The sequence below is a fragment of the Mustela nigripes genome, chromosome 17 (assembly GCF_022355385.1).
Source record: "Mustela nigripes isolate SB6536 chromosome 17, MUSNIG.SB6536, whole genome shotgun sequence".
NCBI classification, from domain to species: Eukaryota; Metazoa; Chordata; class Mammalia; order Carnivora; family Mustelidae; genus Mustela; species Mustela nigripes.
The window spans coordinates 30,376,710-30,400,523 of record NC_081573.1 but is presented as its reverse complement, the minus strand read 5'-3'; the positions used below and the strand labels follow the sequence as shown (position 1 = coordinate 30,400,523).

General features: G+C 35.2%; 1 protein-coding gene across 2 annotated transcripts in view; it reads left to right on the top strand.

Moving 5' to 3' along the window:
- The window catches only part of RPGRIP1L (RPGRIP1 like), a 95,198-nt gene that overhangs the window by 16,833 nt on the left and 54,551 nt on the right, over positions 1–23,814 (top strand). For both annotated transcript variants that reach the window (XM_059382689.1, XM_059382690.1), the window contains 6 exons: positions 6,885–6,990; positions 9,666–9,812; positions 11,461–11,534; positions 17,237–17,376; positions 22,751–22,857; positions 23,156–23,206. In XM_059382689.1, the coding sequence (XP_059238672.1) occupies positions 6,885–6,990; positions 9,666–9,812; positions 11,461–11,534; positions 17,237–17,376; positions 22,751–22,857; positions 23,156–23,206 (625 nt within the window). The remainder of the gene's footprint in view (positions 1–6,884; positions 6,991–9,665; positions 9,813–11,460; positions 11,535–17,236; positions 17,377–22,750; positions 22,858–23,155; positions 23,207–23,814) is intronic.

The following is a 23,814-nucleotide window of genomic DNA, read 5'->3' as shown; positions in this document are numbered from 1 at the left end:
TGATTTTTGCATATGTTCTACATAATGCCTCATTAGCAAAAAATCTTGTATCATTTACAAGTAGCCTGAATGTCTGTGTTGTTTTGAACAAAAATCCATATTAAAATTTAAACAATATAAAAAAGCACATTTTCTGCTTATTAAAAAGGCCGTCTTAAATTAAATGCAAAGCAGTAACCAGTGAACACATGTACATGAACATTAAAATCAGAATGATTTTACCTTTTATTGGCTTTTTCAACTCCAAAAATATTTATACTCTTACCAAATGTGTAACTAGTTTGTACTAAGTGGTTTTTTTAGTAAATGTTAGGGTGTTTACCTTCTTAATTAAAAATCATGTAAGTTCCATAATATCCCAGTGGAGGAAATTTAACCTATAAATGTTCCAGACACTCTGACTTGCCCTCTTCCCTTTGGTTGACAGCAGACTGTCAAATCTTAAAACAGAGTATCCTTTTGCAGCCATGCAGTCAGTGTAAGAAACAGCTGGGCTCTGGGGGCCCCATCTTTCCCTTCTAGGCACACAACAGGGTTCCTTCCTGGCACTCTTAAGTTCTTCCCCAGTGTTTTATTTTGAAAAATTGCATACCTACAGAAAAGTTGTAGGAATAGTCACATGAACACTCACATACCTTTCACCTCTTTGCGTATTTGTGAATGACACAAGCCTGTTCTGCATTCTGCATGCACGTGCATGAGCACTTTCCCTCCTTTCCATCCTTTCCCCCTCCCTTCCTCCCATGCCCCCATCTGAGAGTTAGAAACATGTATCCTTTTGCTCTCTGTACACTTCTAACTATCTTCTAAGACCAGAGACATCTTCCTGCATAACCACTCTATGGCTGTCATACTCAAGACACTTAACAGTAAAGTAGCATCATCTAACACAGAGTCCATATTCAGATGCCCCACTTGTATCCGTTATAGCAGGGGTGTTTTGTTTTGTTTTGTTTTGTTTTCCAATAGCTGGTTTTAGTTTGTTTTGCTTGGTTTTCATCTAGTATCCAATTAGGGGTCATGTATTGTGTTTAATTGTCATGTCTTTTAGGTTTCCTTTATTCCAGAGTGGTTCCCCATTTCCAGCCCATTGATAGTTGTTTGCAGAACGCCCCTCAATTTGTATTTGTCTGATTATCCAGCCCCCTAATTTAGAGGGCACATATGGTCCTTGGATGGAAGGGTAAATGGGGCCACGGGTAACCATGTACACATGATTACACAGGCAGGTGATTTGTCATTTTTTAAAAACATATCCACCAAGCTTTTGCTGCTGTTTTTAAAACTTTAGAATTTGCCCAGTGGAAAGTATCATAGTCAAAGACCATTTCTTTTCTCCCTGTGTTTTATTATTATTATTATTATTATTATTATTATTGTATCATACTCAAATACATTTCTTTTCTCCCTGTGTTTATTATTATTACCATCATCATCATCTAAGATTTTTCTGGGATAGCAGCTTGTTGTATTTTCTTAGCACTTAATATGAAAACAGAAATTGTCACAATTTATAGTAACTAGTGTATTAGTGCATACTTGAGAGTGGAAAGACAGCTAGAATTAGGAATATCTCCAAGGAGGCAGACAGCCTAGAAGATCGGGAAGAAGTGATCTCTTTGGATTGGATTTGACTGGCGGTTCCCTCAACTAAGGACTCTGGTCAAATTCTTTACTTCACTAAGCCTTAGTTAGCTATCTCAGCTATAAAATAAAGAGATTGAAATGAGTAAGTGGTTCCCTACCTTTGAAACAACATACTTTCGTCCCCAGGGACCTTGTGTTTCTGAAAGATTTTTATCTACTAAGTAAGCAGTGTTTATTAATTTAATCAACCTATTGTGTTTTTTTCTTGTATTCATCAAAGACCTATATTATGCCAAACATTGCTTCTGATAATTGTGAAATCACCTGTGTCATTGAACTGACTTGGTATAATTTTATCAAAAAATAAAGACAAAACAAAACTTTCACTTTGGCAACTTAATTGCTAGTAAACCTACAGTTCCCATTGGACTTTTTGATATATTGAATGTAATTCTCAGATTCCCACTATTAGTTGGAATCCATTAAACTTGATCTTTAAAATGATCCTTTTTAGAAAATCAGCCAGGATTTCAGTTCTTCTGTCTCCAAGTAGTCCTTGGGAGTGTACCTTCCATTTTCATAAGAGAGTGATTATATGCATATAGAGTGCTTGACAAAACTGTATCTTTCTATTCCTTGTGGGTGTTGAGATTAAGAAAATATTGAGCTCTGATTCTGTTTTGACCCACCACCACAAGCAAGGTATGATCCACAGGCAAATAAACGTACAGAGATAAATTTTTTTCTTTATGCGATCTCAAGTCGGGCAGCATCATTTTCACCTATGAACTCAGGTAGCAATTTTGAGCAAAAATCATTACCTTTCAAATAAATTTGCCTCAGCTCTCTTAGTGAGACTTATTCCATTTAATTTACTAGCAACCTTCTGTAATATTCAGTAGTATTACCTTGCTAGTGACTATTATCTGTGTACCCCTGGTCAGAGCTATGAATGATCTACATTTCTTTTAACAGCACACAGAATGTCTGCCACTGTTTAAAAAAAAAAAAAAATACTGTGGGGTTGGTTTGTTTGTTTTGACATCTTAATTCTATTGTATTTTTTCAGTGTTCCGAGATTTATTGTTTACGCGCCACACCCCGTGTTCCATGCAATTTGTGCCCTCCTTAACACCCACCACCAGGCTCACCTATCCCCCCTCAGTTTGTTTCTCAGAGCCCACAGTCTCTCATCTTTCGTCTCCCCCTCCAGTTTATCCCAATTCACTTTTTCTTTCCTTCTCCTAATGTCCTCCCTGTTACTCCTTATGCTCCACAAGTAAGTGAAACCATACAATAGTTGGTATTCTCTGCTTGACTTATTTCACTCAGCATAATCTCCTCCAGTCCCGTCCATGCTGATACAAAATTTGGGTATTTATCCTTTCTGATGGCTGCGTAATATTCCATTGTATATATGGACTACATCTTCTTTATCCATTCATCTGTTAAAGGGCATCTTGGCTCTTTCCACAGATTGGTGATTGTGGACATTACTGCTATGAACGTTGGGCTACATATGGTGCTGCTTTTCACTACATCTATATCTTTGGGGTAAATGCCCAGTAGTGCCATTGCAGGGTCATAGAGTAGCTCGATTTTTAATTTTTTGAAGAGCTTCCACACTGTTATCCAAAGTGGCTGCACCAACTTGCATTCCCACCAGCAGTGTAAGAGAGCTCCTCTTTTGTAGAAGTGTTTTAAACCTAAGGTTGTTTTCAACCTTATCCCCCAAATTTAGTCAGCCTAAAACTGTGACTCAAAGAGAGCCTCTCCATTCTGTCATAAGTATTTTACTCAACTATTTTCCAGAATCTCATAGCCTAGCCCCTGTATTCTATAGTCTTCTCTTCTAAATGGTGTTAAATAGTACATTATAACATTTTTGTCTCATAAAATCAAGAGGTTTTCTTTAGCTTTCATAATCTCTACTGAACAAAGAGTAAAATGGTGATGGGGGCTGGGAGGGATAGTGTGAGAGAGTTGTATGCCTGGGGAATGAAGTCTAAGAAACTTTTACTGGAGGAAAGATTTTTGCTTCTCAAGATTTCATATGAGACTATACATTACATAGCTCCACTGAAAGTTTTTCCTTCTCCAGTGTATCTGAGGTTTTAAGTTTCTGGATTTATTATGGCACCCAGTAGCAAAGCCGGAGTCAAGTGTTTTCAAGGCTTCCATTAGAAATTCCTTTTTCAGAGTTTATTGCTTGACTGTTTCCAATTATATGAGGGAAACTTGGCACATAGGTTGTTGAACTGGATTACTTTTTTCAACATAAAATCTAATTTATTTCAGTTTGTTTTTAATCTAGAGATGAGCCAACAACTCTTCAAATAGTTTTAGAAGATTTGATCATAATTCTAAATAATATGTCTATAAAAAAAACAAGAAAAAGAAAAGAAAACCACATTTTCCAACTTAATTGTCCAAGGTTTTTTGCAAAATCCTTGTTGAAAAATTTGAGAAATTTATTTTTACAAAGCACATAATTAGCCTTCTTGATATCTGTTTGCAGATCATTTCACCATGTGTAATGCAGCGTGTACGAATTGTTGCATGACTGTCAGAGTTCATCTGAATGTTTTACCATGGATGGTTCTTTCTGTTAGAATGTCATCATTCTGAAGACTTGATGGTTCCCATCACTGTGCATGAAACAGAGCAAGAAAGCATGATGTCACTTAAAACACTCCTTATAAAATTAGGATGGTCACTTAAAACACTCCTTATAAAATTAGCCCCATCTCTATTCTTCAAAGGAGACAAACCTGAGGCCCTCCCCCTACCTTTGCACGGAGGTCTAGGACAAGCCTCTAGGCACTGACTCTAGCCCCTTTTGGCCTCCATCATCCTCACATTCCTTGTCAGCTTTTTGTGACACTGCTTTCCCTCTTTTCCCTCTCAGCCAACCCTTTTTTTTTTTATCATATTTCATCTAGAAGAATGTTGAATCGATTGTCTGGTTTCAGACAATTTTCCATTGTACACCTTCCTGAAGGCCAGACCACATTTATCACATTGTTGATTTTGATCTTTTACGTCTTAGCACTTTCAACTGGATGGCTAACCATCCTTTCCTAACCTGGATGGAACAGTCAGTTAAGCATCCAACTCTTGGTTTCGGCTCAGGTCGTGATCTCAGGGTTGTGACATCGAGCCCTGCAGCGGGCTCCATGCTCAGCCTAGAGTCTGCTTCAGATTTTCTCTCCCTCTGTCCCCCTCCACTTGTATGCTCTTTCTCTCTCTCTCTCAGATAAATAAATCTTTTGAAAAAAATCTAATCATAATAATGACTCTTACAGATAAAGCCCCTAAAACTGACGCTTGAAAGTAATCATTGAAGACTTACGGGTGTTGCATTAGCCCAGATTAGGTGTACTCTCAAGCAAACTGACTTTTAACTTAAAGGACCACATTAGTATTGTTGTTCCCTAACTACTACTGCAGTTGTATTTGTACCTACCTGGTGGACAATATTAGCATAAAATACTAAGTCACTTTTCTTGGCAATATTTTGAAAAGTTTAATCATCAAGGAGTTTAGGAAAATATTCAAGAAAACATCCACCAAGTAAACCACACTGAAAAGTTTTTGAAAGATGCTTACCAACCTTGGCCTTACAAAAAACATTCAGAATTAAAACCTGTTATTTCTATGAACCTGTGTGGCTGAGTGGATTAATGCGCCTTAATTCTTTGTTAATATCACTAAGTAATTCTTACCCAAATGTGTGTGTATCTTCTTGAAAATATTAAAATATTTAAAAACAAGAATAAAATATCAGAGATGATTGCAAATATAAGAAAAGATTTGAAATTACTTGGCTAGCCTTCTGTCCTTCCGTATCAATAACTGTCACTCACCATTGAGTGGTCAAGCCAAGTCGTTCTGGGAAAAGCAGATTAAGTTATATTTTGAACTTCTGATCATGAAAAAATAAATATCTTCTTTATTAGACTTGTGTAAAATGTATTTTCCCTTCATACTATTAAGTGTGTGTGTGTGTGTGTGTGTGTGTGTATATTTATTTATTTATTTATTTATTTATTTGTGTGTGTGTGTGTGTGTGAGTAAAGAGCATGCTATGGGGAAGAATAGTGAGTGTACTACTGAATGTGCACTCAGAACTACTAGATAACGTGTTTTAGACACATAATTATTTTAACATTGTGTTAAGACTCTATCCTGGGTAAGATCCAGGTTCTTGGACTTGTTTATCTTCTGTGTGAGGACAACTAACTATCCAATGCCAAAATACAATGAACATTCAAATATCAAAGAGGAAAATTAAGTATTCCAAGTCCTCAGCTGGTTTACAGATGTGTGAGCTTTGTAGTCCATTTTCTGGTTCCAGTAGGGCATTGTGACAATTTTTCCAATATGTGTACACTAGATAAGTTTTGGAAGTAAAATTACTTACTTTAAATCCTGAAGTAAGTTTCTGAATTTAAAATTTTTATGCTTTTTTTTTAAAGAAATGAAGTCTAAAACTGAGCTTCACAAGCATTAAAATACTTTTGAATGTAAAACGTATGAGATTAAGGAGACTACCTCTGTTGGGAAAGTAAATGTCTCTTGAAACGAGTATTCATTTAGCTCTATGATTAACCTTTAACAAGATCTTCCTGTTAAATTCTGCATTTGCTTTAATCTCAGTAGGAAAAATACAAACTAGTATTGCAGCATATAGAGTTTCTTATATACCCTGTGGACGTCAAATGATCTCTTACAGCTAAAGGCACATCTGCAACATATTTAAATGCCAGCTTTGGGCATTATTAGTATAAAATGCTAAGTCACTTTTTTGGGAAATATTTTGAAAAGTTGAAGCTCCAGGAGGAAACTCCAGTAAATGGTAATCTTATGATACCATTTGTTTTAAGGGAGTGGTAGGAAGAGGAGTGGCTGTCTTGCATATTTTTCTCTTAGGGAAAAGTAGTATGATCGTCCTCCTTAAAGTATGGGCTGGAATGATTGCTGTGCTATGGACTGATGTCCTTTTGCACCATCTTTCAGGACACCGTAAAAGGGTTTTACGTGCATATTAACAGTTGTTGTGGAGGTGACACAGGTCCTCAAATGTGAGTCTCCCCTCAAACTCTGAGAGTCTGATTTAATGAAAGTTAAAAAACAATGATTGGTTGGTTTTAAATAATAAATCTATCCTAAGTGTATAATAAACTAAAAACTTAAGTAACATTTCAATGTTATGAAAATTATGATTCCACCCCAGATTTTTTTCTATTGCCTTGCATTTTTTTACTCTGTCTCTCTTTTCTTAAACATTGTTAAAGGTCAAACATTCGGGACAACGTAGAAATGATTAAGCTTCATAAACAACTAGTGGAAAAAAGCAATGCTCTTTCAGTAATGGAAGGAAAATTTATTCAGCTTCAAGAGGTACTGTGATCATTTTTTTTTATTATGGTGATACATAGATACAAAGTTATCTATGTGTTATATAGGGTATACATAGATATACTATCAAAGATAGTGTTTAAGTTATATTTTTTAATAGAATGTTCATAACACTAAGAAGTTATTTTTAAAGATGCTCTTTTTTCTTAAATGTGTATGATTTCACTTCGTATATTATGTGTAATTTATAACCTAATGACTAAAGAAATAACTGCTTGGACTTTTTGTAAATATCTGTGTAATCTCAGAGTAGTAAATATATTTATCATAAATTATTTTGCCAAGAAAATGTTTTTTTAATTCCTTTTATCTGAATTCTTACGGACACATAGCACTGAAGGGTTAGATGTATTTGCATCTATCTTCAGTTACAAGCATTTATGAGATATCCAAGATAGATCAAGTTAAAAATACGAGTAATCAGGTTTTGTCCAGTGTTTCTTTGATGCAGTGTTTTGTTTTGTCGCTATCCACCATTCTCACAAAATATTTGAGTATCCATCATGTCAACTATCAATGTACTTATTTTAAATCTTGCCATTCAGGTTGGCAATACTTGGGACTCTTCATCCCGGCTGCCTTAGGACTTTAGCCCTACAGGAATGTGCCATCAGAAGATGCCTATTTATTGGAACTGCATAATTAACATAGGTTCTGGAATTAATGAACTCCAAAACATTCCAGATGAGCAGAATTCATATTAAGCAGCACTTTCTTTCAAGTACAAAGATAAGGAAAGCAGTAAATTGATGGAAAGCATAGTCATCTGAAGCCTAAATTTACTACTGAATTAGACAAATATTTTTAAAATGTATTCTGGTTGTTTTCCCTCCTGCAGGAACCTCCTTTAATGTGAAGTAATAACTGCCTTCCATATAAATATGAGGGTTTATGAAAGAGAGAAGACCAGTTGGAGAGTGGAGACAATAGCACTCTCTGCCCACAGATAGAAAGGGAGGTTAAGGGCGCCTGGGTGGCTCAGTGGGTTAAGCCGCTGCCTTGGGCTCAGGTCATGATCTCAGGGTCCTGGGATGAGTCCCGCATCGGGCTCTCTGCTCAGCAGGGAGCCTGCTTCCCTCTCTCTCTCTGCCTGCTTCTCCATTTACTTGTGATTTCTCTCTGTCAAATAAATAAATAAAATCTTTAAAAAAAAAAAAAAAGGAAAGGAAAGAAAGGGAGGTTAAGCAGACACAGAGCTGAGGGCCTTTTTTTTTTTTTTAAAGTTGGGTATTCATCTTTTTTTTTTTTTAAAGATTTTATTTATTTACGTGAGAGAGAGCATGAACCAGGAGAAGGTCAGAGAGAAAAGCAGACTCCCCATGGAGCTGGGAGTCCGATGCGGGACTCGATCCCGGGACTCCAGGATCATGACCTGAGCCGAAGGCAGTCGTCTAACCAACTGAGCCACCCAGGCGTCCCCTGAGGGCCATTTCTAACATGGGAAATTAGGGAAGGAAATAAAAAAGTAAGCTTACATTCTTTTGTCACTTTGGCCATTTTGGCTTCCATTTAACAGTACTGTCAGGTATTTGTTCAAAGACCAACAAGGACAAGTGTCTGCAAGGGCACAGGCTCCTCTTAGGGGGATTGATAGTGGGTAAAGAAAGATTTAAGAGGTTCAGACCAACAGCTTCAATGAATGAGGTAGGAAGCCCAGAAAAAGCTGGTTATGCTATGATAAGACCAAGAAAAAGTTGGACTGAAGTTACTCAAGGGCCATGTTTCCTTTAAATGATTGGAGAACTTTAGTAGAACATAAGTGATACTAATTAGCAGATGAGCTATTGGGCGTTACATGTTATGGTTGTATGGTCTCTATGAGAAAACATTAGTATGATCATCTTTTTACTTGTTAAAAAAAAAAATAAAGGCACATTTCTTAAATGCACAAAATGCCACATATTATTTTTGGTTTTGTTGCTTCCCAGTGTCTGGGTTTCTTTACATAAATAAAAAGAGCCATGGGATACTAACCATTAAAGAAAAAAAAGCATGTGACATTAAAAATATAAATTGGAATTTAAAACATATTCATAAGTGCTAGTTTAAAAATTAAGAAATTGGGATGCCTGGCTGTTTCGGTCAAAGTGGTGAGTTCAGGCCCCACTTCGGGCGTAGAGATTACTTAAAAATAAATAAATATAAAAACCTGTTTTAAAAAATTAAGACTTTAATAACTATTTTACTGAATTGAAAATTTCAACCTAATTGTATTAAAACAACCTTCTGTTCGGCTGTTTATGTGCTGTGCTGACAAATCCTTTCAAGTCTGATTATCTATGGTCAGCATTTATTTTGACCCATGTGGCAGCATTTTTAGACAGCACGTCCAACCACTGTAACCACAGCAGAAAGAAAAAAATTGCTGAAACTAATTTACTCACTGGTCACCAATCAGTCAAAAACTAGGGGGAAATAAAATAAAGAACAAAATTTTGCATTATGTGATTCTGTGATAAGATAATCCTGTACTTTTTTCCCCTAATTATACACTTAAGTGTCTCCATGGACAGGTAGCCCATATGCATTGTTTGTGAGTTGAAGAATAAACTGTATAATGTGAGCTTTAGGAGTAAATTCACTTATAAAATTGTAAGCACTTATTTAACGCAGAATCCAAAAATTAACTTTGAAAAAATTTTCTTTTTGTTTTTTAGAAGCAAAGAAGTCTCCGGATCAGCCATGATGCCTTGATGGCAAATGGAGATGAGCTAAATAGGCAGCTCAAGGAGCAGCGTTTAAAATGCTGCAGTCTTGAGAAACAATTACATTCCATGACATTTTCTGAAAAAAGAGTAGAAGAGGTAAGCCTCCAAAAGTTTATTAACCATTCCTTGCATTAAAACTTCTCTGTAACTGTTTTGAAAAAGTAAAATAGACACATTCTAAATAGTACCTTTATTTAAAGATCCTGAACTATGTACATGGTGCTTTGGGCACAGCAAAATATAGTCAGTTTGTTAGGTACATGCCAACTCAGTGCCTCCAAATACTTGCAAATGTGTTGATAACCCCTGTTTCCCTAAGAATCATTCCCTAAGGATCAATTCATAAGGAAAAGGAACATGTAACATTTTGCGACTTACCTGTGGAACTTAACTTTCTCAGCCTTAACATCTGATTAGCCATTTGAGGTACCCAGACCTTGTTAGACAAATACACGTCTGTTTTTGAAGGGGAAGATATTCTGTTCTTTTTTTTTTTTTTAATTTATTTTTTATTTATTTTCAGCATAACAGTATTCATTGTTTTTGTACCACACCCAGTGCTCCATGCAATCCGTGCTCTCTCTAATACCCAAGATATTCTGTTCTGCAACATCAGCAGTTCTGTGAAATTACTTCCTTTTTTACTAGGAAGTTGTTTGAAAACTCCTCTTTCTATTATTGTGGCTACTTATGTCTCCCAGCTAATACAGTCTCTTTCTGTCATCTTTTAAACTTGTTCTTAAAGAGAGTGGCAATGAAATAAGATGCCTACATTCTGTTCTGATCTTTAGAGAATCCTTACTGTGTCTCAGACTTAGCATCAAAAGGGAATTATGGGGGCGCCTGGGTGGCTCAGTGGGTTAAGCCGCTACCTTCGGCTCAGGTCATGATCTCAGGGTCCTGGGATCCTGTCCCGCATCGGGCTCTCTGCTCAGCAGGGAGCCTGCTTCCTCCTCTCTCTCTGCCTGCTTTTCTGCCTACTTGTGATCTCTCTCTGTCAAATAAATAAATAAAATCTTTAAAAAAAAAGGGGGGGGGGAATTATGAACATGGAAATGAATTTTAAGAGTCCTGACCCCTGGGAAAAAGGTGTAACTGCAAAATATACCAGTGAATAAAACTTAAACATGAATGCTAGGAATAAATACAGAAAACTATATTTTAGTCATAAAGCTATGGTGGTTATCCCGAGTTTATTTCTAAAATTATTCAATAAAATTATTTATTTATTCATTCATTTATTTAAAATATGTGCTACTGGCTCTTTGTAAATTCCAGATAACATAAGAAATTGTGTCTTCAGAGTGAATTGTGATTGACACAATTTGTTTGAACCATGAACCAAAAGAAAAGTTAATCCTTTCATTTTTTATGAGCCAATTGGAAATTAATACAAAATGAATAAAATGATGGAATTCATCAGAAGGGAAAAATAAAAAATATTATGTTTCCCAGACTTCATAGCAAACTTTTAACACATTCTTTATTGAGTTTTGGCACATGTCACCATAAAGCAATGCATACGTTTCTACTAAATTAAAACAGAAATATTAATTTCATGTTTACTTAACAACTTGGAAAAAATCAATGCTAAATTAAATACAGACAATAAAAGTTGACTAGTTAGCAGCTGCAATTTAGAAGTCAAGACTAAAACATCTTAGCTTCCTCTCATGTAATTTTACTCCTGTGTGGCTTTATTTGATATTCACCTAATGTATCATTTTTTTTTTTTTCATTTTAGCTGCAGGATAGAATTAATGATTTAGAAAAGGAACGGGAACTTTTAAAGGAAAACTATGATAAACTTTATAACAGGTAAATCATTATTACATGTGTTCTCTCATTCTCTTGTTTGAGATCTTTTGTATTAAAGCAGTGGGTATCAGATTATCTAATATTGATTAAAGAATTAGCAATGGATGATTGCAAGAAATATATATGTGTTATAAAAAAATAATAAGCTTTGTTTAGGCACTCGTAGAAAGTCTTGAAGCTGAGCAGTAGTCTTACTAGAAAACCGTATCATTTGGTTGCCAGTAACAACTGCTATTACCATTTATTGAATATAAACTGTAAGCAAGCAGGCACTGTACTAAATATTTCTCTTTCATGTATTATTATAAAATTTCTCACAACAACCTGGGAATGTTGGTTCATTTTGCAGGCAATGAAAATAAAACAGAAATAGGTAACTTACCTACACTCTAAAAGCTTGGAAGTGACAAAGCTTGTATTTGTACTTCTTTTGGTCTCTCCAAGCCCTAGTCTCTTCCACTGGGCTCTCCAACCTATTAACCAAGAGTGATTCTCTTGGTGGAAAACAAAGGCGTGCACTTACACTTGTCTCTGCTCCTTATAAAAAGAAACTCAATTATCTTTATCTCAAGATAAATTTGTTTATATATATATAAGTAATCTCTACACCCAACATGGGGCTCAAACTCATGACCCCAAGACGAAGAGTCACATGCACTTCCAACTAAGGCAGCCAGACACCCCTCAAGGTGAATTTTAAAGAGCAATTTCAGTTTTGTTTTTTAATCTACTTCATAATGATGGTATTTTAAAGAATTAATCCTTACACATAATGTTAAAAACAAAATTCCACACCACAGCCAAGCTTAGTTAAGCAGTACAGATATCTGTGTGTGTGTATGTTTATATGTGTATTTTCAAGTCTTTTTAGTATATAATAACTGATAAAGGATAAATAAAAGTTTATATGAAAGCAGATTTAATATATATATTAGAAGATATATGTTAGAGCTGATATTCAACAGTTGCTTCTATTATCTTGTGAAACATCAGAAAGTAGCCATCTGATGATGTACAGACACACCTCTTTTTAACTGTATGTTTTGGATGTTTTGTAAACTGAATTTACATTTTATAAATTAATCAACTCATACCTAAAGAGTGTAGGATTAGGCTTTTATTTATTTTTACTTTGAAAAGATTCATAGAGTTTTGTTAGACATCATTCCAGTTCATAGATCATCTGTGTTGTTTACCGACTTGTGTTGATTATCTTTGCACAGTGGCTCGTTATATGAAGAGTTATTGATAACAGATTCAGACATCAGTTAAAATAATATCTGGGGCTCTCCAACAAGGAAGCCTGGCTAAAAATCTTTATGTGGAATCTATCTTGGACCCCTTCCAGATCACTTGGCCCAATTTGCTTTGTTCTGGTGTCTTTCTCATCAGCCCCATTAATTTTACCTAAAGCATATATTATGCTTCCTGTTTTGTATTTTCATTTCTATAGAAAAATACAAGGTTTTTATTGATATTTATCTAAGTATCTAATAGTTATGTTTGAAAATTCCGAATTTCGGTATATAGATCATACAACCACTGCATTGTAGGGCAAAGAAGATAATGTTATCCTCATATTTTAGAAATGAGGGATCTGAGACTCAGTAAAAATTAAGAAACATATACAGAGTCACACAGCATTGCTGATACAACATTATTGGACCCAAACCCAATTCTTTTGACTCTAAAACTTGAATTTTTTTCACTGTGCTTCACTGTCTCTTGGATTTTAATTGCATTGGGAAACTGATTCTGTGGAAGGAAAATGTTCATGGAATAATAGAACTACCATACATTCAGAAATTTTTATTGGTTTATATTTATCTTCAACATCTTATAATTTCAAATAATTTAACATGGTCTTAATATAAGAAAATAACTGCCATTAGCCATTACTTATACATTTTCTTCTTCCCAATTTGAGGATTTACTGAACATACCTTCTGGGAATAAAAAACATTAAACTTAGCTGGGAATAATGCATAAAAGGAATTTTGAGGGAGACATGTTTTTCTCATGTTTACTTTATCACTATGAAACTTTATCTCTCCATATTAGAAGATGATCTGAGAGTGTAAATCTGACTTTGAAGGGTTTTTTTTAATGTTTTATGCTTGAGCTACAGTTTTTTTCCTGTCACATTAAAAACAGACTTCATTATGCTGCTTATACTTGAATTTTGTGTGAGATGTATGGAAGTAAATGTATGTAGTGAGTGTCAAAACATTTTGTGTCCAAAAAAATATTAATGTCACTTAAACACAAAACCCAGCAAGCACACATGATAGCAAATAGAACTATAACATTCTCTAATACAAATTTTTAATATATAATTTGTTTTCAGAAGCAGAGTTGGAGAAACTTCTACAAAAATCATCGTTGTCCTTACGATTCTTTACAGCTTTTGTGTTTCATGGCACTGTTAGTCATCATTGCCAACAACTAGTGCTCATCAAAAACGAAATAAATTTTACTCCCTGTTTGGTTAGTCATAGTGATAGTGTGTTTTTTCAAGGAGAGCATTTGTTTGTTATTCAAAATTGGCTAGTTTTCAGGGGAAAAATATGATTTTCAGATTACATTCTCATCTTCCTTTTCCAAATGAAATTTTGAATGTGTTTATTATTTGACATATGACATATTAGAGAATCATCTGGTTAGATAAAACCCTCATGTTAGAATTTGGTATGAGCTTGTTTTAATATGCAAGAACATTTTTGATACAATGCCATGAAATAAGTATGACTTTAAGAAATATTCCATTTAGAGATTCAGAATAAATTTTTCACAGTTAAATCTGTGTGGTCAGAGAGAAACTTGATACTACAATATTGTAAAGCCATGTCCCATTTAAGTTATTATAGTTTTAGGGTGGTATAACTGATGAATCCAATAGTTCTTCCACTAGAGTATATATGAATAACCCGGAAAACAGCAAAATGTAGGTTAACCACCCCTTTGGAACCTCCCTCCCCTGCCTACAACCACATGCAATTCAGATTTAGTTGATTTGAGATAGGATCCAGAGAATCTGTTAGAGGTGATTTTAAAAGGTATTGACTTCCTGGGAGACACTAATCTAATACCTACTTTAAAAAAAATAGCCAGTCTAGTTTTTGAAGATGGTATTAACCGCTTCAAGAATTGGTTTTTACTGTGTAATTAGTAGTCCTCCATTATCCAAAATTTAATGGAACACTGCTCACCACCCATAGACTCTCTGGGCTCCATTTCTATAAAGTGAACACCCGTCCCCTGCAATCTTCTAGGAACCATGAGAGCGCATGTGATCAAGTAGGAGCACATGGTGCTTCCCAGAAATCAAATTGAGTACATTTGGAGCATCATTTTCCTTCAGTAAGTGAGATGGCACTATGTAAATACATATTTAATTTCCGTTAGGTCCTAACTAAAGTACCTATGGATCTCTTTGTGGATGACTTAGACCTTATTCTTCCCTCTGTCTCCCATTAGGGTGCCCTTAAACATTGGAATACATGGAATTTCTTCTGTAAGAAAAAAGACCTTAGGGTGGGGACAAATTCTTCAGCTCTTATTTCTGTCTGATCATGTTATTCAGTGGTGCGTGTGCTCACCCGTGACTGCCGGTGGACATGCCGGCGACCACAGGCACCAATGGGCATTCGAGTGCAGAGCAACATTTTCTCACTCCTGCAACAGAATGTAGCAATGAAATATGCACACGGACCAACTGTGATCCCCCCTCAATTGTCACTGTAGGCAATATACAAAAAAATTTTCATGAATAAAAGGTTCTCAAAGACTGTTCTCATATGCAGATTTAATCATGTACACAGCCTTTACAAAGAAAATGGAGCCAGATGTGGTTCACCATTTATAGTTACACAGATGGCTCCAAGCATAGAGGAATACAGTAAACTCAAAAGGAATTCCTCATGAAACTCCAGTGGAATGTAATCCTAAATTTAGAGGAAGATAGCAGTGGACTAAATTCAGATTGACTTATGCTGATTTACACTAGTATTTTGTGGGTTTGGAAAAACCAGGCTGCTAAATTGTTCTTAATTTAAACACATACAGCTTCTGATGTTTCTGCCAGATTAACTGTTGGTGATCTTTTTGCTGGTACTAATGCTATTGGAACACTACTGTTTCTAATTTTTGGCATCTGATATAATGTATAATTGTGCCTATTTCATCATGCTAATTTTTTTTTCCGGGTAGTACATGTTTTTAATAATACAAGACACACACACACACACACACACACACACACACACACGTTTTGGTTTACATAATTTGACCAGAACAAAAAGTATATTTGTTCTTTATTTTAAAAAGTGAAAATGTAAAGAAATATTCTTTAATATTTAAAGTATATACTTTCATGTAACTCTAGGGAATTGTACTTCTGATAAAATTGACTTGAAATATTGGTATATAGGTCCATGCATTTCTTAAGATTCCATTTGTGAAATGAGATGTCATATTTAGAGAAACTTCTAGAATTCCATTTATTTTAAGTTCATATTATTTTAAATGCAATAAAAACATTGAAAATGTAAAATCGACACACAATTCTTTTCCTTTGAAAGCTATGCCTCCTAGAAAAGTATCTCTTTTGGAATAAAACCTTGAGACTAGCTGGGAGCAACATTAAGGGCAATTTTTAATAACAAGTTTTTCTTCCTTTACTGCATCATCAGTACAAAACAAGATTTTTATAAAGTTTTTGTTTCATTTGCCGGGTTTAAAATAAGGAGAAGGGTCAAAGCTGCTGGTGATTATTCAGTCATATCAGGCCTCACAGATAATAGTTTTCTGCTGAAATATAGATCAAGATCACTTTTTCCAAAACCTGGCTATCACCTGGGGAAGCTTTGTAAAACTGAATTCCTGGGCCCCAGGACCTTCATTTTTAAATCTCCCTGATTTCAGTGCAGCTGGCGTAGCGCAAGTGTTCAGTTCATCAGCATTCAGCAGCCACTAGCGTAAATGAAAGCTGGGATTTCATCATCTGTAGACTGGAACGCGAGTTTAAACGGCTCCGCTTTTACTGGGGAATGACATTTCTGTCTTCGTCCTTCTTCCCAGGGTATTCTCACTGGGTTTCCACACCAGCCGTGTTACAAGTAAAACTTTGTTCTTAGCCTGTTACTGCTGTTGGTGTTCTAGGACAAAAACGACAGTCAGTGCTTCTTCACAACAGAATTACTGTCTTGTCATTCACTGTGCTATTCATTTCATGGCCAGAATTTTGTGAATGTGTTATTAGCACACTCAGTAAAAGTTTCAGATTCTAGAGGTGGAGATCAGGTGGCGAGCCCCTTTTCCCTGTATTAAGAGGGTGTGTATGTGGGAGAGAAGAGTTTTATCCGAAGCCGCTGGCTGAGGCTTGGAATTGCGGATTCCTCTGGAGTATGTACAGTATCGGAATTCCTTTACTAGTCCCACAAAAGCTGCACACTGCCAACTTTTCTGACTGCAGAGCTCTAAATTAAGGCCAGTTCCTTTGCTCATCCCACAAACCCTTTCATGTTTCCTAACCGCAGCCTGAGAAAGGCGCCTTGGTTTCAACAGCAGCAGACCAGCATATGTTTACTTAATTCCTAAGACATGATGACAGTGGTCTCTGTGCCACTAAAAGCTTTTCTCTCTCGTATTTTCGGTCGAAGCCGATTTCCAGGCTCTCCTTGCATGTCACGTGTGTTTTGCAGTGCCTTCAGTGCTGCCCACGAAGAGCAATGGAAGTTAAAGGAACAGCAGCTGAAAGTTCAGATCGCTCAACTCGAGACTGCCTTAAAATCTGACCTAACAGACAAAACTGAAATCCTTGACAGATTCAAAACCGAAAGAGGTACCTACAAAACGACTACTGACTTATTCATTTCAGACATCTGTCTTATTCCTTGTTATTCACTGACTTAGTCAGCACTGATGAGGCGCCTACTGTTTTGCCAGGCACCTTGCTCCATATGGGGAACACAGCTCATATTAACGGCCATCTACTTGCATGAATGAGCTTACCGGTCGCTCCAGATTTTCATTTACTCGGCCTAGCATATGTGCCAAAGGACTTTTTTCTTCATCAGAGATACTTTCATTCAGATTACCTTTCATTTTGCTGTCCTCGTTGTTACTTTCCTAAATGTCAGTCAAGCCTTTCTGTATACAACAGTCAACAAGCATTTATTGAGCCTCCAGAATGTGCTAGACACTGTTCGAAGTTCTGGGGGATACATTAATGACTGAAACAAAGGCCTTGCCCTCATGCAACATAAATTCAATAGGGAGAAACTGACAATAATTAAATAAATATGCAACGTGTCAGGTGGCAACAAGCGCAGTGGAAATAAAAACAAAGCAGAGTACGATGACAGAGGAGTAGAAGTAGTTGCTGGTTTTGATAGGCTGAACAGGGAAGAGCTCTGCAATAATGAGAACGTCTAAATCTACTCTGTGACAGTGAACTTAAATACCAGGAAGACTTGTCAAGATGTGCCTGCTAAAATAATAATCATTAATAAGTTTCATATACAAGTCACAGATCTCACCCTTCTCATCTCATGGAAATAAAATAATTATAATTAAAGTAGATGTCTGATTTGCTAGATTATACACACAAGTGCACAACAGGGGAATTGAATCTTTTGTTTCAAACATTGTATCTGTTGCTTATCTATCCACTACATAAACCAAGGGATGTTATAATATTGCTTCTCTTGAACATTTGCAATTATGTTTCACAAGAGCATTTCAAAGTTTAATGCAGACTCAGTTAAAAAATCACATATTTAGTAAGTATTCTATATATTCATTTAGATCACAATGCCCTATTTTATTAAGGATAAGAGAGATTTTTTCCCCCCATTTTGACATCTCTGAAATTAGGAGGCATCTTACAAATGATAACATTTTAAAATTATGGTCTGGCCTTTTTTTAAGAAGTCTAAAATCAGAACACCTCGTAATTGATGTAGTCTTAAATTCAGTGAAACACACATGTGCGGTATTTACTTACCAAGTGATTGAATTTTGGTGAAATAGTATTTATGAATTTTTCTTGGGAATATTGTGAGTAGAATGAGATAGTGACATGATTTGTAACTGGGTGGGTATCTGATGTCAAGGATATATAGTTCCTGACTTTCATGTGATACTTAACAGAGCGCTTTTGTTTACCAGCTGCTCAGTAAATCCTTGTTGACTGAAGGAAGCAGAAGCACTCTATATTCTCTCTCTTTTCCAAAGAAGTGTAAACTGCTCATTCTTAAAGAGAAATGGGAAAAAAAAAAAAAAAAGAAAACTGTCATATTTCTGTGCTTTCTCTCTTTCCCTAAATCTTAAAAGTTCTAAAACTCTTTATACATCTGAATTGGTCTCTGGAAAGAAACTCTTTTTTTTTTTCTTAATTTTATTTATTTTTTTGACAGACAGAGATCACAAGTAGGCAGAGAGCAAGCAGAGGGAGAAGGAGAAGCAGGCTTCCCACTGAGCAGAGAGCCTGATGCGGGGTTCAATCCCAGGACCCTGGGATCACGACCTGAGCTGAAGGCAGAGTTTCCAACCCACTGAGCCACCCAGGCGCCCCTGGAAAGAAACTTAAGAGGATAGAATCTTGGTGGTCTTTTTTTTTTTTTTAACTGATCTATTATTGTTGAATTAACTCCAAAGTTTCTTTTAATGATTAAAACAACAGTTGCTAAATTATTTTAATCCACCATTAACCCATTTCTCATCTTTTTTTTTTTTTTACTAGTTTTTATGTCTTCTTGGTATTTTTTTGAATGATTAAAAATAATTCATGTATAACCATTAAAAAAGTATGGTAAAAAAAAAATCTAAAAGTCCCTCAATCACACAACCACAAGATAATCACTATTACTGTTTTTATGTGTGTCCTTCCAGAGTTGTTTCTATATGGATAGATAGTTTTATAATGTGCTTTTTAATTTACTCTATCATGAAATCATTCCTTGCGTATAAATGTAAATCCACATCATCATCATTTATAATGGCTGTCATAATGTTCCATGTGAGGATGTACCAAAGATTGTTTAACAATCTTCTGTGGGGGCGCCTGGGTGGCTCAGTGGATTAAGCCGCTGCCTTCGGCTCAGGTCATGATCTCAGGGTCCTGGGATCGAGTCCCGCATCGGGCTCTCTGCTCAGCAGGGAGCTTGCTACTCTCTCTCTCTCTCTCTCTGGCTGCCTCTCTGTCTACTTGTGATTTCTCTCTGTCAAAATAAATAAATCTTTAAAAAAAAAAAAAAACAATCTTCTGTGGATGAATTTTTAAATAGCTTCCACTTTTTAAAGTATCATAAACATCTTTCTACACAAGTCTTTACACATTTATTCATTTGTCTTCATAAGAAAAATTGCTAGAACTGAATCTTTTTAGTTATTTTGCTTGACTACCTGAAATTTATAGACCTAATGATTTAGGTGCAGAGGTTTTTTTTGAAAATGTTACAATAGATTATGAGAAAAATATTACAGGCTTGAGCCATTGTTTTCCAGGGAAATAATAAATAAAAAACAATTAGAATTATCTATATAAGGAAGTCTTTTAATATTTAGGAAGTTCCTTTTTGTATTGCAGATTTTGAAATTGTTTCATTTTACTTTGAAGTCTCTTCACACATTTACCTTTTCATGTATCAAGTGTTCTTTGCCAGAAGATGTTTCCCTGGGTTCTTAGAGTCATTCATCTAACTGGCAAATTATTTTTAGAGAATACTCACCTCTTTATTCAAGGTACAAATTAGTTTCAGATTGTGTGAATATGTGGGGGAAGGATATGTAAATGCAGTTTGCATTTGCTTAATGCTTAAATTAACTGCATGTGTTTAAAGGCCCTGCTTTTGAAAGTTCCTTTCTATCTTTAGCTGAAATGCATAATTCAGCATAATGCATATGGTTATATTGATCACAGCTGAAGATATTAGCACAAAGGAGCTCTGAAAATTGTTTAGTTGAATTGTTCTCTGCACTCTGCTTATTAATGGTGTGCTTGAAGAACATAATTTTAAAAGAGTAAAATGTTATCTCATTTGAATAAAATGCTGTTTAGCTTAACCTGCTTTTTGTCAAATCATAAGGTAAGGAGGTTATTTTTCATCTTGTACAGGATGCTTTGATTTTTCATATTATAATTCAGCAAGTCTATCTCTTCTTTGAACTACATCGTCTCCGTGCTTTTAAAAGATTCAGGAGTTCTGCCCTCAGTAAACAGTTTGAGAAAGGAAAAATATTGCGGATAATTCTACATAAAATTTAGCAGAGAGAAAGGTACTGGCATTCAGTAATGTCTTCTTCCACTAAGAAGTTATTTTCCCACTAATAACACCCTAGTTTCAAAAAGATCAGTGAAACGGGGACATGGTTGTGGAAACAGAAACCAGCAAAGGAAGAAACATTTGAATAAGTTTATTTATACCTACTAGCATATCATCCTTAGGACCCTGCTCTGAAATATTGAAAGAATAGAAAAACTAGAGCACAAAATTAGAAATCAAAATACACTCTGTCTGGATGAAGGTGGGGAAGTCATGCCCTTTACCCTTTACCTCATTCTCACGACCTGTAACACTTGCAGGCCTGAGAAGGAAATTATATCATTCTCAAGACCTCTGATTTTACATTTTTCTTACTGTATTTACCTTATTTCTGGTACCTAGCCATTTCCTATCTAGATTTTTTAACCTAATCAACATAAAATAAAGCATTTCACCTTCTTATTCTACTGTGTAACCAAAAGAGTTTTTTATTTCCTCTATGAATTCATATTTATTATTAATCCTAATTTTTAATGTGAAGACAGGTATTTGACCTTACCTTCCAAAATTTCCAAATACTGTTCACATTTGGAAACTCTCTCATTTAGGTCACTGAGTATTAGCAATTCATATTCTATACCTTTTAATCTTTCATCGATAAGATAAAAAACATTTATATATTTGATAGTAACATGTCTCTGCATACCTTAGAGTCACTTTCTTTTTTTCCTTTTTAGTTTGCCAGGAAATATGTGACACTAAAAATATCCAGATTTAGTCTGTTGCTTCTTAATTGTGTAATTTACAATTTTCACTTATATGTAGCATTTATAGCTTGGGAACACAAAGTATTGTAAAAGTCAGAAATGTATTTTTGTATAAAAGGCATTCAGTGTGCAAATGTATTCATGTAAGGAATTCTTGGCAAATGCGTTGGCTTGCTTTTTTTAAGAAATGGAAACAAGAACGTACAACTTGAATTGGGAACTTTTGATAAACACAAGTCTTTGAAAATAGGATGAGATTAGTGGATACACTTTGGATGACATGGTTTAGAGTTAGGCTACAGGGAGCCAAAAAGAATACTTGACCCCCTCAATGAACTCTGTTGAAGAGTACACTTAAGAACATGAGACTAAAGAATAGATTTGTTAGCTAGTTTTTTTTTTCCTTTTAAGTTAAGCATATGTTTAATGCAGAGAGGAAAAAATTAGTCTCTTTATAGATTTACTGTCTTCTGTAGCTCTACCCTATGCTCCTGCTTGTGGGTTCAGGTGAATGAGTGCCTTGGCGAACATAACCTATCTCTACTCCTTAACGAGAGCTCTGAGTCCATGTCCTACCAATTAATAGCACGAAATCAATGAATAAAGAGCACACATGAATTATTACTGATGCTACCATGCACTGGCTGAGAATCCATTTCTCCTATCTTAACAGATTTGTTCAAAGTGTGGGTGATTAAAATTATCGGTGTAGCTATTACCGGAGAAATTATGTTGTTTTAATAAAAAGACTTTATGCTAAATTTGGAAAAGAAAACTTGAAGTCAATTAAAACACTAAAAGGCAAAAAAAAATTCTTTTTGCATGCTTTTCAGGACCCTTAATAAGTAAGTAAAAATCATAGATTTAGAAACATATTTTCTTAGCTATTTAGATAGATAGAATGTTCCTTTGAAGTCTCAGAGACCACAATTTCCTTATATTAATACTGTGAACTTAAGTCTTCAGTTTTTGATAAGCAACTGGATCATATGGTAGACACATGATAGTGTTTGCTTGTTCCTCATTCCCTCACTGCCTTTGTCTAGGTGCTAGCACAATTTCCTCTCTGACCAGAGCAATGCTAGTTCGAGCTTGGTGTGTATCAGGAATTAAATTAATTTTAAACGTGTTCTTACGCCTCGGGCTCTCTTCCCTTTCTAATTGTGTCAACTTTATTTTTAAGACCAAAATGAGAAACTCAGTCAAGAAAACAGAGAACTACAGTTACAGTATCTGGAACAAAAACAACAACTTGATGACCTTAAACACCGCCTAAAGTTTTACAACCAGGTGAACTGTTTTCTTATTTAGGAAATAAACATCAAATTTTTATCTCAATATTTTATGCTCGGAGGAAACTAGACTACAAAGCAAAAGAGTACAAGTGTATTAGATTCTTAATTCATGGTTGTTAGCTTACATTTCAGAGGGAAGATTCTGAAGAGTTGGAATGTCTCTTATACTTAGTTTCTTAGTTCGTAGTAGCAGGCAACTTGTGCTCTGTGAGGATAATCTGCATAGTTGGAATGTCTCTTGTACTTTCCATTAATATCTCATTGTGAACTTTTACTTACTTTATCTTTTGCAGGAGAGTGATATTAATGCTGAGGAACTGAGTGAAGCTCTCCTGCTTATAAAGGTAACTTTCTGAAATTCACCATGAATTTCATGTCTACATATAACTGTTTCAGCATAATGATGACCCTTGTCTGTAACCCTTATACTTGGAGAATGAATTATTCAGGAAAGTGGTCAGGTGACATTTAGTTACAGCATATACATATTTCATAATGACATCAAAATTACATTAAAATAGACCTCAAAAACTCTTATTTAAAGCACTTTCTCCAACTGTAACAAACATTTCACTTTTACACGCCTCGCTATAAAACTAATCAATAATTTTCTGTCCTAAGAGGCGTTGGTACACCCTATTTTCTTAAATAAAATATTGAATTATAAATGTTACCAGAAGATATTTTTCAGTTCTAAGATAATCTGTTATTTATAAGACAACACAAGAAAATACATTTCTTTCCCTTTAGATCAACAGTGTAGCTTTTAATCAGTTAAAGAAATGGAAATAAATGTACATGATTCTTCTTTATGTCATGAAGTAATAAACTGTTTTAAGAATTCTCTGTAATTGTTCCAGATGTCTATCTAAACACATTTTCTGTATCAGGATAGTTTTATTCCTGATGGAAAATGGAAATATATCTGTTTTCAATTAATGATTATTCCTTG